The sequence below is a fragment of the Pinus tabuliformis genome, chromosome 3_2 (assembly GCF_031772625.1).
Source record: "Pinus tabuliformis cultivar Carrire ecotype Pingquan chromosome 3_2, CPIR1, whole genome shotgun sequence".
NCBI classification, from domain to species: Eukaryota; Viridiplantae; Streptophyta; class Pinopsida; order Pinales; family Pinaceae; genus Pinus; species Pinus tabuliformis.
In genome coordinates this window covers 946,423,473-946,438,235 of record NC_142302.1, presented here as the reverse complement: position 1 = coordinate 946,438,235, position 14,763 = coordinate 946,423,473, and the positions used below count along the sequence as shown (strand labels likewise).

General features: G+C 39.1%; 1 protein-coding gene across 1 annotated transcript; it reads right to left on the bottom strand.

Annotated features, from left to right (window-relative positions):
- Positions 1-6,384: 6,384 nt before the first annotated feature.
- LOC149183760 (rhamnogalacturonan I rhamnosyltransferase 1-like) lies at positions 6,385-14,405 on the bottom strand. The gene is made up of 8 exons (XM_089417232.1): positions 13,357-14,405; positions 9,469-9,536; positions 9,216-9,304; positions 8,892-9,057; positions 8,486-8,775; positions 8,188-8,392; positions 7,931-8,088; positions 6,385-7,698 (listed from the first exon to the last, which is right to left on the bottom strand). Exons 1-8 carry the CDS (start codon positions 13,694-13,696, stop codon positions 7,449-7,451), a joined length of 1,566 nt encoding a protein of 521 aa, XP_089273358.1. The 5' UTR covers positions 13,697-14,405; the 3' UTR covers positions 6,385-7,448.
- Between the last annotated feature and the right edge of the window lie 358 nt (positions 14,406-14,763).

The following is a 14,763-nucleotide window of genomic DNA, read 5'->3' as shown; positions in this document are numbered from 1 at the left end:
CAATTGTCTAAGCAAAGTAAGGTGGAAAATTGGTACCTTCACCAAAATCACATTAAAATAAGAATCTATGGTCGCTAGCTAGCCCCACACACTGCCCAAATACCTTCCCATGAGGTTATTTGCTTTAGAGTATTATAGGAAAATAATGAACTCTGATGAAGTCAATTTTGTCTCAACCAAGAAAAGAACTCAGTTGAAAGTCAAAAATCAGTTAGGCCTTTTCATTTGCAATTCTAGAGAAGCAGGGCATGAAGCAGATCAAATTCTGCAACAAATGAAGTTTCAGAGCAGTTTCATGTGGAGGTATGACCCCCAAGGGTTTATTACCAAACTAAGACAAAAGATCAAATTGGGACCTTACATTCATCACCCCATACCAGAAATTGAAAGATATGCCAACCAATTTGAGTGGTTAGAAAACACTCTCATAGACAGGGATAACACAAAAGTAGATGTTGAAAATACCTTGTTTAATTTAGAGAGAGCTTGATGAAAGCTCATTCCTGCAAGTACTAGAGCAAGAAGGAACCATGAGTACCTCAACTATTTTGCAGACTCCTCAAAATGAAGAAAAGAATCCCAAGAGGAAGAGAGAGGGAGCCTTCAGTTCAGGTATAGAAACTTCAAATGTACAATATGAAGCCAACCAGAGCAAAAGGCCAATACTCAATCTTGTTTTAGAATAGGAAGACACAAAAGGCTCAGTAGAAATAATTGATACTGAGTTAAACATAAGCAAGGGCACAGCTCCATCTGAGGAAACACAGAAGCCATCTACTTCACAAACTCAAATGTTGGAAAGGCAGCTCAGTGTAGAAGTCTCCTCATTTAGTAGGCCTGCTGATAGGGATAAAAACATTAAGGACAAGTTCAAAGAAATCAAAATGAGAAATGAGAAACTAAAGGCACAGTTTTATGCATATTATCTCAAGCTTACACCTACCAATCAAACCAGGTTGATATCAGCTTTTGATATCAAGGAAGGAAAGATGCAAATGTCTTTCGCAAAACCAACTGCACAACAACCAAGGACATCATCGTATTTCAAGAAGATCGATTTTGAAGTATTCGCAAGGGATATTAATCCCATTAACCAAATTGAATTTCACAAACAGACTGGAGAAATGATTTACTCTACCCTTACAGGAAAATCCATAGTTGTCCATCAATTGCGAAATTCATTGAACAACATTTCAGCCCAGTGTTAGTTGGAGAAGGCCTCCTCACAGGCCAAAGACACTAGAATCAAGTCTTTGGAAGACTTAGTGATTGAATTGGGACATGATCCCAAAGACATCAAAGCTACTGAACCACTGATCCAGAAAAAGAATGATGACATTGCAGCACTCAAAAAGCAATTGGAAATACCTCAACTGCAGCATCCCCAGGCACATGAAGTATTGGAAAATCAAACAAGGCATAAAAAGCTGATGGACTTAGTCCTCAAACTAAATGCTCAGTTAAGGGAGACAGAGAAGGAATTGGACAGTTTAATCCAATTGAAGCAAAGTGATCTTGGCACTACATCAGTTAATGTCATCCCAGCAGTCTCAACATATGTTCCTTCCACATTGGCTCCCACAGCTCAAATGGCCACAGCACAACCGGTTTCAACAGTCTACATCAGCAGCAGGTATATCAGGTGAAAAATCAGCAAAGTTGGTTAGAGCTATGGAAGAAATGTCCATACAGACAACAAAGATGAATAAGCTCAAGGAAAAGGTGACAAGCTTAGAAACTGATTACAAGCTTGCCAAAATCATGCACAAAGAAGAAGTACAAAAAGCTGCCAGGATGAGTGAGAGATTGAAAGCCATGGAGAGACCTAACACTGAAAGAACCCATTGGGTAGAATAGGAACTACTATGGGCCAATATCATTGACTCTGTCAATGATATTTGGCCATCTATCCAGGGGATTTTTGAACAAATAGATTTAATAAAGAAGGCTACATAAGCCATCTAAGAGTAAAAGAAGAATTAGGAGAAATACCAGAAGAAGCTACCAAAATTATCCAGTTCGTTAGCAGTGAGAATAAATATGAACTTCAAGAATTGGAAATAGAGGACAAAATAGAGACAATTTTGGAAATAAAAAAAGTCATCTCCAAGAGAAACTTAATGCTAAACTTGGAGGACAAATGTCAGAATATGCAAGTAGCCATTGACAAATTTATGGCTAAGTTTCAAATTTTGAGAGAGAATGGGTTACCCAGTCCCTTAGTAATAAATGACAAGCTCATGACACAGGAGGATTACAACAGCAAAATCAGAGAGCTAGCAACAGAACAAGTCAATACATCATCAATCAAGGCAGTGCCAAAAGTCAAAGTACTCTACCAGACATTTGAAAACTTGTTTTACCTCCAGCATGAGGTAAAACACTTGTTTATCAATAAGCCTACTTTTGCCAAGTACACCTAGGCAAATGAAATATATCGGAGGATGCTAAAAATCCGATTGCCTGATGTTGAAGCATGGGAGAAATTAACTGATTTACTGTACGAAATATGTAGTAAAAAAGTTAATGTACAGTAAAAGTAAAATAATCAAGTAAAAAGATGAAGACAGATCAGCGGAGTTAAAGTGTATCAGATGAAAGCCTAAAGTAAATGAAGCTTCTAACGTGAAAGATCAAACAACAAAGCAACATAAAGGGCTAAAATCAAACCATAAAAACCAGCGGTACCAAAATAAAAGGGATAGCATGAAGCAATTCTATCTTCTTGCAAGAAGATACTTTTATTTCCTAGATTAAATCTCAAATTAGTTTGAGATATTTTGTAATAAACTTTTGTATAAATACTTCACAATTCAAAGTATGTAAGGGTGCATTCTATTAGACATTTCTATAGACTTTGATCAAGAAGACCCAAAAAATTATTGTATCAGTTGATGGGCCAGCGAGCTAGATTGATTAATAAAGATTAGACTGTTCCAAGGATTCATGTGTTGAGCGAATTTCAAACAAGTATTTTCATGTGTCTTTGTCAATTTCTCAAAGTTATTCATAATTTTATGTGTTTCAATCTAAATGCTATAACTAGAATAATATTTCAGAACTTGTTTAAATCACACTCTATTTTAACAGTTAAGCATTTGAATGTTTTCTTCTAATATTTAAATTAAAGAATTCTTAATTGCTCTTTGGTTTAAATTGATTTCATGAATAATCCAGGTTATAGGATTCTTAACAGCCCTTTGATTTCGATTACCCTTTCCTTCTTCCTTCATTATCCGGGTATGAAAACCCTCAACTACTCTCACCCTCTGAGTGAAACCCTTTCACCCCTTTGTCCCAAACATTCTAAAATATACTCTGTTATCTTGCCCTTGGAACATCCCCTTTAGTGAGTTTATCCAACCTTGCTTCCTTATCAGCTGACTCCATAGCCCAATGGTCCAAAAGGCATAGATTTATCCATCTGTTTAAGAGATCCCACCACCCAATCTCAAACAAATCAAAACCCTTTGAACAATCATAGCTAGCCTAAAACTTTTTAACTAAAACAAAGTTAAATCTTAAAGAGAGAGCCCTATCTGAGCATCAAGAAGGCTAGGTCCTAATCTCCAAAAGTGAATAGTGGTTACCATTGGTTCCTTCTTATTACTTCAAAGGAATTATCAGAGTGATAACACCAACGAGGAGCCCTTTGGAAAAATTAAAGTGCAAGGTTTCCACTTGCGCATCGAATTGCAAAGAAGCTGGGGATTGCATTGAAGTTCCCTGAGCGAAGGCAAGTTGGGGGGAAGCCATTCTCTTGTATGCATTTACTAGGCAAAGATGAAAATGGAGGCTCTCCTTCAATGGTAGGAAGTTTCCAAAGTGACTCGACGTACACACATGACAAGTTGGGCAGGTTGCCTATTCTCAAAAGCATTTATACTCGCTCGGCTAGATACTCAGAAGACACAAAGGGAAAAGCTTTGTCTTTAAAAGTAGTGGGTTACCCTCAGCGCTCTTCACATCATCCTTCTCTTGGTTGCAGATGATACAATTCCCTTTGCCCCGATTGCAACCAGCCTCACTCAAGTATACTATTGTACTCATCGTTATTTATTTATTTCTAATTTCCCTTCCAATTTGTATTGCTTGCAATGAAACAATCATGGGCTTGTCAATCTCCATTTAAGAGCTCGCCCCCACTTTGTGTATCTCCCTTTTGCACTCACACCTCATACTCCTTGGTTTCCTTCACCTCTCTCCACTGCTCCTTCCACCTCATGCTCCAACTAATACCATTGCACTTTCCCTACTTTTTCTCTAATGTCGAGGGAGAGAGCATGTTTGAAAATAGGAGGGGGCGACAATCCTCCAGTTAACTCACAAGCTCGAGCCTCAACAGACCGTTTCAATGAGAACACTCCCTTGGTTGTTCAACATGAATTATCAAAAATTACGCAAGAACTATTTAACGAGAGCACCGAAATGTCGAACTCAAAAGTTATGGAAGATGTGGAGGATTGGGTTCCCAATCTGGGCAGACCAAGAGTTCGCTAACCTACACACATTGAATTTATATTGGCATATCAAAAGACTTATTGGGAAGGGTCTTGTTTGGTCGTAATGAGAGCAGGGACAAGCTCATCCTTCGCATGGAGGAGCTCCCCCTGTTTTACCAAATCATGGGCGGCCAACTACAAAGATAAGAAACCGCATTGCTCTGAGATAAAGATCCACCACCACCCTCTTGGCTACTCTGCACATCATGCCCCTACTGGTTGATTGATTGCATGGTCTCTTTGTGGGGCAAGCCACCATAATTAAGCCTATTAACACGTACAGTTTATAGTTTTTTTGCATGTCTACAACTTGGTTATCATGGCTTTTATAGGAAATTGTGTGTCTTTTGTAATGAACTTGGCTACCACCAGCTCAATCCATGGCATTTTGGCATTACAATCTGATCCATGACTAGTACTCTAAGCTTCATTTCCACTCAAGCAAAGCTAGAGCTAGTCAAGGATTCATTCCTTGAGATGGTTTACACATATACATTTGTGTAAAATAAAGTTGTGAATTTACCAACAAAAACACAAAAACAAACAAACAAACAAACAAAACAACAACAACAACTTGCAACCTAAATACATGATGAGAAATACAAATGCCACCTACATTTACAAAGTGCAAGTTATAATAATTATAAATTCAAATACATAATGAAAATAGCAATTGAGCCCAAGGGGCCTGCTCAATTACTTGTCACCAATTTTCTTGGACATTAGCTAGTTCCATGCTAAAAAGTGCCTAGTTTGGATCCCAAACACTAATCTATACTGACAGATTTACTGAAAGTGTTATTTGTAAATGTGAAGTAGTTTATGCTCAAGTTTTCCTTGGAAAAAAAAAAGACAAATACCAATCAGTTAATCAAAACACAAATACATGATGACAAATAGAGTGCCACCTCCACCTCCACTTACATTGTGCAAGTTAAAATAATTAATACCCAGATACATCATGAAAAATACCAACTGGGCCAAAGGACTTAGCTCAACCAATAATTGTGTTGTTGGATGGTAAGCTTCTGCGTCCCCAAATTAGATGCACTAGTTTACACTCACAGATTTATTAGAAGTGATATTTATGAATACAGGGAAACATCCCTTAAATTTTCCACAAAAAAATTCTAAACTAAAAGTAAAAATATCAATTCTCTTTACCAAAAACAAATTAACAAACTACAACTTACAAAAGTTATTTTAAAGTTTTAAATCAAATCAAGTCTTCATATTAAAGCTCACGAGGCATAGAATAGACAATGATGGGATTTACTGTTAAGAAACTTTGTAATGTGACCCAGCCAGTGCGATTTCCAGGTGATTTTGATAGCTTAAATACCCCTAAATCATGATTTCTCAAACCAAAAATTAAACATAGTCATTTCAAAATTCCCGCAACTTAACAAACCGAAAAAACCCTTCATATTAATATAAATAAATAAACTTTGAAATAAATGATACCACACTTAGAATATAAGCAAATTGCCTTTAGATGTACGTCCTATTTGCGGATAAATTTACAAAAATATATAATTACCTTGTAATGAGATACTAAAAGCTACTTCTACACGGTTATTATAATGGTTCAAATTACTGACATATGTTTCCAGTTTATATTAAATCTTAAGAATTTATAAATAATTTCAATATATTATCTTTTAACAACATAAAAATTTACAACTGCATCAATGGCTGGCCCCTATGACCCTTGATGTAAGCTTTCTTCTAAGGCATCCAAAATGTTTTCTTTGCATGAATTGTGTTAATAAATTCTGCCATCCACCAGCAAAAGCCGTTTTTTGGGTTAAGGACATGCAGCATGGCAGAAACGCCTAATATCCTTTAAGCATCAAAATCAAGCACATCTTAAACTGCGACAGATAATAATCTAATTTTTCCCGTGATTTTCAAAACTTACAAATCATACAGCCTAAAAGTATAGCTCGGTTGCTAATTGAAAATAAACAGTATGTCCAGACTTTATCCCAGGACGGGAATAAGGTGTTATATATACACCCCGGCGTCAGAGGTATAGTAGGAAACAATTTCAAAGCTCAGCTGTACATGCATAATTGATTACCACAGAGACTCTGTGCATGCATATATACTATGCCGGTGCCTTGGACTTGAATTTAAGGATTTTTTAGAGCTTAATGCAGCTGAAAAAATCATTGTTTTACTAAAGACAATTTTCCGCTCATATACATGGGGTAGTAGCAGTGGAAATGTCAAATTCTCAAGCACTTGCGTCAATATGGAGTTTCTGTAAAAGCAACAGATTGCTTATGTGATTTTTATTGCATAGTATAACAATCAATGGAACTTACTAGGTCTAGATCAATAACAAGATATCAAGAGATGAAACCTTTCTCTTGTATTCGTCCGAAGACCATGCCAACTAGATCCGGTGATGGCCAATGCCTCTAGATGTGATCTGACAATAAATATAATTCATTTCGTATGTCACTAGCTGTCTTCCAGAATCCACACATTTGATTGTGTGATTATACCTTCTCTGGCACCATGTTGAGAACTGTACACAATGATGATCTCATCAAGTACGACTCAGATAGAGGAAAAATAGATTGACCTGGCTATAATTACAGGCTCGTTTTACTCTGGAAGATGATGTTATACCAACCCGCAACTATGATGAACTCTGAAACAAAAGAACACTCCTTTACTTTCAGTCGAACACATGCGCAAATGACATCTGAGCGTAAGGCTCATGAAGGCACCCATCTTCACATTCTCAAAGTTGTTCTAGCTCTGACTTGCTGAAAATAATCTAAAGAGCGCTTTTTAAGGTATGAATAAACCATGAATCCTCCAAAGCATTAACATAACTGAGCAGATGGATTTCCAGAGATCATCTATAACTGAAATAGTCCCTCTTGTAGGAACAGGAGACTCATGTGATAAATAATAAAATAATGAAAAGAACTAAAAGGAACTGCGTTGAAGATCAGAAGGCTGTTGCAAGCATTCCTCGGGATTTGAATAGAAATAGTCCTCTTCCTTTGGTCTATCAGGAATAACTATTCTTTTTGTTGGTTCTCCCATCCGCTCTGCGTGTACTTCCTTAACAGAAAAGGCAAATTCATCCCAGTTTAAGGACCCATTCTTATATTGGTCAAAAAGTCCAACCAGACGTTTCCTGTCCAGCAAGATTGTTTTCCGAAATCCTAAGAATCTGCAGAAAGCAATGAACCATAAAATAAGTAAAAACTTAAATCCATGGTGAACAAAAACGTGCCATGCTCAAGATATTTGTCTATGACTTAACGATGTTAGTTAAATTGAAACAGTAGTTAAATAGGTTGTGGATTTTAACCATATAATAAAATCGCAATTAAATTATTAGTCAACCAAAATCCATGTGCCTAGTTGCATGAATACAAGAGTTAAGGATCTGTAACATCTACCTTCGGTGCCCTTCAACAACTTTTGCCATATTTCCATCATATGTTGGGACAAACACATTACTCTCTCGGGAGACAATATAATCCAAAGCAGCCATTTGGGATGAGTGATTTTGGAAAGGCCTCAAATCCTCAGGATTAAGAAGCATTTCTTTTCTAACCTGTTAAACCTTTCTCATTAAAATATGGCCTAGAAAATCAAAGACAAATACCTTCCAAAAGTATCAAATGACAAGGCAGCCTTTAATAACTTAACATACCATTTTGGGATAAGCTGCAGATAGGGCAGACATCCTCCTTTGGCCACCATATATTTCCCCAGCTGCAATATAAATTTGCATACTTCTGTCAAAATTAAATGCCTGCAAAACCAGTGCTGTCTCTTCTGGTGTCAAGGGACATAAGCCATCCAGTCGTTTCAATTCAGAGTTTATGACTTTTTCCTTCCACCATGGATATGCATACCTGACAGGGAGTTGCATGTTATTACAGTTAAATAAAACCTTGGAAATGATTTCACAAGGAAGGATTCTTTCATCATTGTGAACTACAACTCACCTCATTCTGGTAAGTTCCTCAGCCTCCTCATCAGTACAGCCATGAGTACAGCCAGAGAAAGCCAGCATATCCATTTCATACCGAAGATGTAAAACCAAAAATGGCCCATTTTCACCCAACATTTTTAATAACCTTCGGCCTAACTCTTCAATTTTTGCAGTAAACCGAAGAGCATGGTAATTTACACGACAACGTAGCTTTTGGATCTCTAAGGGTAAACCATTATTAGCCAGCCGTGCATCTGTCTTGTTCAAATGCAGAACTTTGTATTTCTGTATCAGTGGAAGAATCTGCAGAACGGAGAGTAATATACTTAGGTTGCTGACGAGAAAGCAAATTGTTAAAACTTCATAGAATACAGATTGTTATACGTCACCCATAAATCACCAGACTGCATCTACTCTACCTGATGAAGGTAGTACGATATGTTTGACCAGCTCACAGGAGGCATGGAAGGTACCATTCCCTGCTGTACTCTGTTCTTTAGTCTTGGGGGAAGTTCTTTGAGTATTCGAACTTCATCTCTCAACGATGTAATAAAGTGATCTACATCAAATATGTCTTTGAATTCACTGTCCATATAGAAATTCAGAATTTTAATTAAGAACGGGCAAATTATTCCAGATAATAAAACCTCCCCACCACTATTTACATAGAAAAAAGTATACCAACACTGAAAAAGCTCAACAATCCTTCAATCTATTATATGATTATCACCAATTAACTTTACCTTGGGTCTGCCCAAAATGATGTTTTGTCCAGTTCTGGGACAACCAAGGTCACATTAAGATACCTTGCAATAGCAACCATGTCGCATATCTGTAATTAATCAGAGGGAAACAATAGTCAGGCTATACAAAGATTCCCATATTCATACAAAATAGACACACTCTAAACTTAAAGAAAACTTCTAAGTCACAACATATCTTACAGACGATAAATCCTGTCTGGAACACAACTGTTGAGTACAGCAGCACACATACCGCTGCTCGCATCTGATTTAGGCCTCCATTGCAAGACACCAGAAGATAACCATTGTTTTTGTACACTCCTGTAGTAAGCAGGAATCAACCCAAAAGATATCAGTCTAGAGGCACTTTGTAACGGAATGATTTTAAAATGTATTGAATTTAAACTTAAAATGACATGCTAATAACATGGCACTATCAACTAACAGAACCCTTCATAAAATGACATCAACAGAAAGGAATTGCAGCTGTAGTGAGAATCACGAAGATGTTGGCCATGTTTTCTGGAGGTGCCCATTTGCTAAGGAGGACTGAACTTGTATCCAAGGACATTTTATAGGCATGATTATATCACAACTCTATTGGAGGGCTTCCCTTCTCAGGGATCCTTGGTGCTGCCACATAATCTGTTTGAGGTGTCTAGCAGTAATCAGGATGAAAACACTCCACTACTTATGACAAAAAAGATGTACCAGAACATTTGAAGATTTGCCCTGGTAAATTCTTGATTCTGCGCCCTATAGCTGTTCAATGTTCAGCTGATCTCATTGCCTTAAGAAATGATTGTAAAAAGCAAGATATATGAGTTGTATCTCATGCACTTGCCTTGTTTGAATGGGCAGTTAGGGGGAGGGCTATGTTAATGTAACAATGGTTTTGCATGTACTCTTTGACCAGATGGAATTGGCATCCCTCTCAGTAATACAGTATCATCTTTTTCAAGATAAAAAAGGGTTGCTCAAGCATATCTGATTCAGAACATGCCAACTTCAGAAGTAAAACAATCTCAAACGAACATATTTTTTACAATGTACAAAGAAAAAATAAAGTAAAATGTTGATCATATGAGCTTCTGACATGACAAAATAAGGATGGAAAAGAATGCAAATGGCACAAACTCATCGATTCCAGAAAGGTCAATAATATACAAAGTACACTAGTTGTACTGAGATAAGTGAGATGCACTCTAAAGCCCAGGTGGGGGTGGCAGTGATCCATCAACTCTTCATGCATGTCTGCAGCAGTGCATTGAATCTAGATTGTGCATTGAGTGCATTAAATATGGACACTGGCACGATCTACTTCAATATGCACCTTGAGGTTATGAAGCTAGGTTGCACATCTCAGGTTCGCATAAATGAGAGAGTATCACGAATTGGAACCTGAGATACACAACCTCCAGCTTTGTAACTTCAAGTTGCATATCAGACACAGGTATAAATGGATTTCCGCTAGTTTAGGTGATGGAGATAGAGCAAAGTGGACAGGAATCAATTCGGCATAAAAAATTGCTCTGATTTTGAACATGTGGTTACAAATTGCAAGCATTAACTATTTTGGGACCAACGTAAACATGAAAGCACTGCGAAAACCCCCAATACTTAATTCAAAGGAGTGAAGGGAACTCTACTTGAATGGTTCATGAGGCACAATACTTGCTAAGGTTTTGCAAATGGGGTAGCAAGCTAAGTGGGCTTGATTGTGGGGAAAACTCCACAGTTAAACGTGCTTGAGCCAGAGGCGATCTGGGATGGGTGACCTCCCGGGAAGTCCTAGTTACCGGATGCAAGCCCCTGAAGTGATGATTGATGCTATGTGATTTATTTCACTAGTTTCAATCCCACTTCTTCACCCCTGTGAGCATCACCTGATGCAATGAGTGCTAAGTGGACTATTCAAAAAATCATGAGAAATTAGTCAGTTACGACTACCTCTCATGGAAATGGTCATAGATGAATGACTTACTTAACGTAGTTGAATCCCAAAACATGATATCTAATTCAATACCTGTTGAAAGCATTCACTTCGTGGTTCCAAATGCTAAATTGCTAATAGCATGAATGCATTAACCGAAAAGGTACAGTAGGCTAGATATATTGCAGTTAAATCACATGCACTTGCGTATGGATGGTTCAGCATGTACTTTATGAAGGGCTAAGAGTTGCATACAAGTTTCAACCAAAAAAGGTTACTTAAGTATCTCTGATTCTCTGCAAAATTAAATTAAAATGTAGTTAGACAACCAGCTCCAGAGCCAGAAGGTTTTACAATGCACAGACCACAATGAAGTAGAGTGTTGATTGCATGAGGTGACATGAGAAGAAAGATGGGGCAGAATGCAAATGGCATTGAAATCAACAATTCTAGAAAGAAAACCTATACGAGGTAAGCCATAATCACACTAATTGAAGCAGGATGCATTCCACAGCCAGGTGAGGGTGGCAGTGATCCATCGATTCTTTACTCTCTGTATATTGTCCATGTGTGTAATGGTGCATTGAATTTAGACTGTACATTCAATGCAGTGAATACACTAACGAGGTTGAAAAGCTAGCCTGTATATCTGGAATTCACATAATGGCTGGACCTATTAAGTATTAGAACTCAAGATATGCAACTTCCAGCTTTGTGCATATCATGGACACTAACAAGGTTGTGAAGCTAGAATGCATATTCACATAAAAATCGAACATATCAAGTATTATAACTCAAGATATATAACCTCCACCATTGTGTACATCATGGACACTAACAAGGTTACGAAGCTAGCATGCATATCTGAAAATCACATAAGGGCTACGCATACAAAGTACAAGAACTCGAGATATGCAACTTCCTGCTTCATGCATATCAGACCCAGGTTTAAATAGATCTGTCCTAATTTAGGCAATGGAGGATACAACAAAGCATACACGAATCAATTGGACATTGGACAATTGCTCAGATTTTGAATATAGTGCAACCATGAGGCTCCAGACTGCAAGCATGAATTCTTTTGAAACCCAATCTACACACGACTACAAATTTAATACCTGTCGAATGCATTCACTATGTAGATTCCAATGCTATTTGCTTGAATGACTTAATGAAAAAGGAATAGTACGCTAGGCATATAGCAGTTGAATGATTAGGCAAGGGGGGCATTTGAAAGAGATGACAGTTGCATCCCCTTTCAATAACATACACATCGGGAAGAAGGGGGTTTGCAAAAGCATCTCTGATTCATATCTCGCCAAGTTTAAAGTAAAATGTAGTCAAACAAACAGCCTAACATTCAGAAGGATTTACAATCTACAAGCAAAAGTCAGAGGGAATTACAATTTACAAGCAAAAACTAAGTAGAATGTTGATCCCTTGAGTTGACGTGATCAGATAAAGGATAGAGCAGAATACAAAATGGCATGCAGTCAACAATTTGAGTTAAAAAAAATGTTTACAATAACCAATTTTATTTATATATCAATTTTCAATGGTAGCCAAAAAAGGCCTTTGAGACTGGAAAAGGTGCATGATCCAGGATGCAATAGGAGGGCCTAGTGCCTGTCCGACAAAGTAGGACAAGCCATGAAGCGTGAGAGTTAGGGAAAGACAAAAGAAGGCGAAGACTGGAAAAAGATCATGAGAAAGGGCCTGAGATCTGGAGGCAATGTCGATCACCCACTCTCGTAGCATTTGAGAATGCTGATCTCCAACAGAGGTAGGCATCAGTTGAGATGCATATATTACCTGACTGATCCCCTAAATGCGATCTGATCCCAAGATCTTTTATGGTGCAGCACCTCTCCAAAGTCTGAAAGTATCATAATCAAAGCAACGGGGAGATATGAGCCATGAGAAATAGGGTTTCCAGTAAAAATAATGGAATTTCAGGAATTACTCAAATTTTGAAGCTGAGGCCCAAATATGGGACTCTGGATCGTTGCAAGCACGAGTTCTTGGAGAGCAAAGTGAAGGTGAATGCCAGTTCCATATCCTCCATTGAAAGTGGATCGCAATTCTAATCGCCTGAATCTAAGGAATGTCTTTAGGGAAGAGGCTTTCAAGGGCCTATGGGCAAGAAATGCAGCTGTTATGTAATATGCCAATGCTGCAACATTCACAAGGGGGTCTATCAAAACTTACTCTTGGGTGGCAGAACGATCTTCGGGCGGACGGGCGATTTCTGGGTCAAGAATGTCTGAGAGGATTCATCGGGATTAGTGAAGCAAGAAGGCAGGCCCTTGAGCATGCGAGGCCCCCATAATTCTCCCAGTGCAGTGAGCTGAATAACGCACGTCCAGATCAAGATCGTCGACGTGGCGCGTATAATCCAAACCTGGGTGCGAGAACGAGGAAGGGGAACCGATGGATGCCTGAATTTCTCGGCCTTGATCTGACCCCCTGCCACCAGGCATTTCAATCCCATCTGCCCTCGCCCACCTTTGGAGTTCCCCTTCTCAGTCGCGGGCTCTCCTTTGCACATTTCCACCACCCGTACCTTCGTCTATTTTCCTGTTTTGCATACTCCTACGGGATTCGAACCGAGGTTTGCGAAGAGCCGAAGCCAAGCCGTTCGTTTTATTTTACCCGAGACCTCGGCGGCGTGACATCACGGTTTCGAAACTCCATCCTCATGCAAAAAGCTTACATCTCAGCACCTCCGCCATTGCGAGTCTCCAATAACTCCCATCTATTTACAGCACCGTCGGTTCAGATTATCAATCCAAGCCTTGCAAAATGTCAGCCAGGCTGAGACGAGATGCCTCGGCAGTTAATGCAAAAATGAATGCAGAGGTTTGAGTTTCGAATCCTTTAAAGATTCTGACCCGCTTAAACGCCAATCCTCAGCACCTCAAATTTATTTCTCTCCCGGGTCATCTTTCCCTCCCTTCTGACCCTGCCAACAACCACCACCGCTCGAACACCGCGGGATTCACAAAATCGTCCCGGAGAAGCCCGATTTTACCCTCTGCGTCCTTGGATTTCAGGTCCCGGGAACTGAAACTCCGATATGCCTTCCGTGCCGGAGCCAATCGACGACCGCCGCTCCGCCAAGTGTCCCAATCAGTCGCGTTGGGGTTTTAAGGCCCAGCGGCAAACAACAGTGAACGATGATATTAACATTCCCTCCGGCGGCTCGAACGCTCGACCTCTCGACACCCGCGCCACTGATTTCCTCGCTACCAAAATCTAAGCGCGTGGATCCGGTGAGATAAGTCACTTTTGCTTTTCAGTTTTTACTCTCGGTAAAAACTCGAGCGTACGCGGATTGTACGGACTCTTGAAGCGATTTAAAAAAAAAAAACAAACGGTGAAAGAGAAAATTTCACTGACATTCCTGTTACAATAAGGAAGACCAGTTTTCGATGCCCACTGTGAACGGCGTAACTGATCGGGTCGATCGCATCCCCCGTCAAACGGGATGGGCCTAGATTTTACGCTGCGGGCCCCACGTTCAAACTCGGCCAGCCTGGCATTAATGATCTGTCCACATCGGCATCTTGATCGACGTGTCGCTTTGTAGTCTTAAATAACTCAGCTCCTTCTTCT

Bases quoted from the DNA above. Each gene is read 5' to 3' on its own strand.
- LOC149183760 (XM_089417232.1), bottom strand. From the start codon at position 13,696: ATGTGCAAAGGAGAGCCCGCGACTGAGAAGGGGAACTCCAAAGGTGGG. The intron at 9,537-13,356 runs GTAAGTTTTGAT...TGCTTACTACAG, and splicing joins GATCGTTCTGCCACCCAAGA to GAGTGTACAAAAACAATGGT. The intron at 9,058-9,215 runs GTAAAGTTAATT...CTATATGGACAG, and splicing joins TCATTTTGGGCAGACCCAAG to TGAATTCAAAGACATATTTG.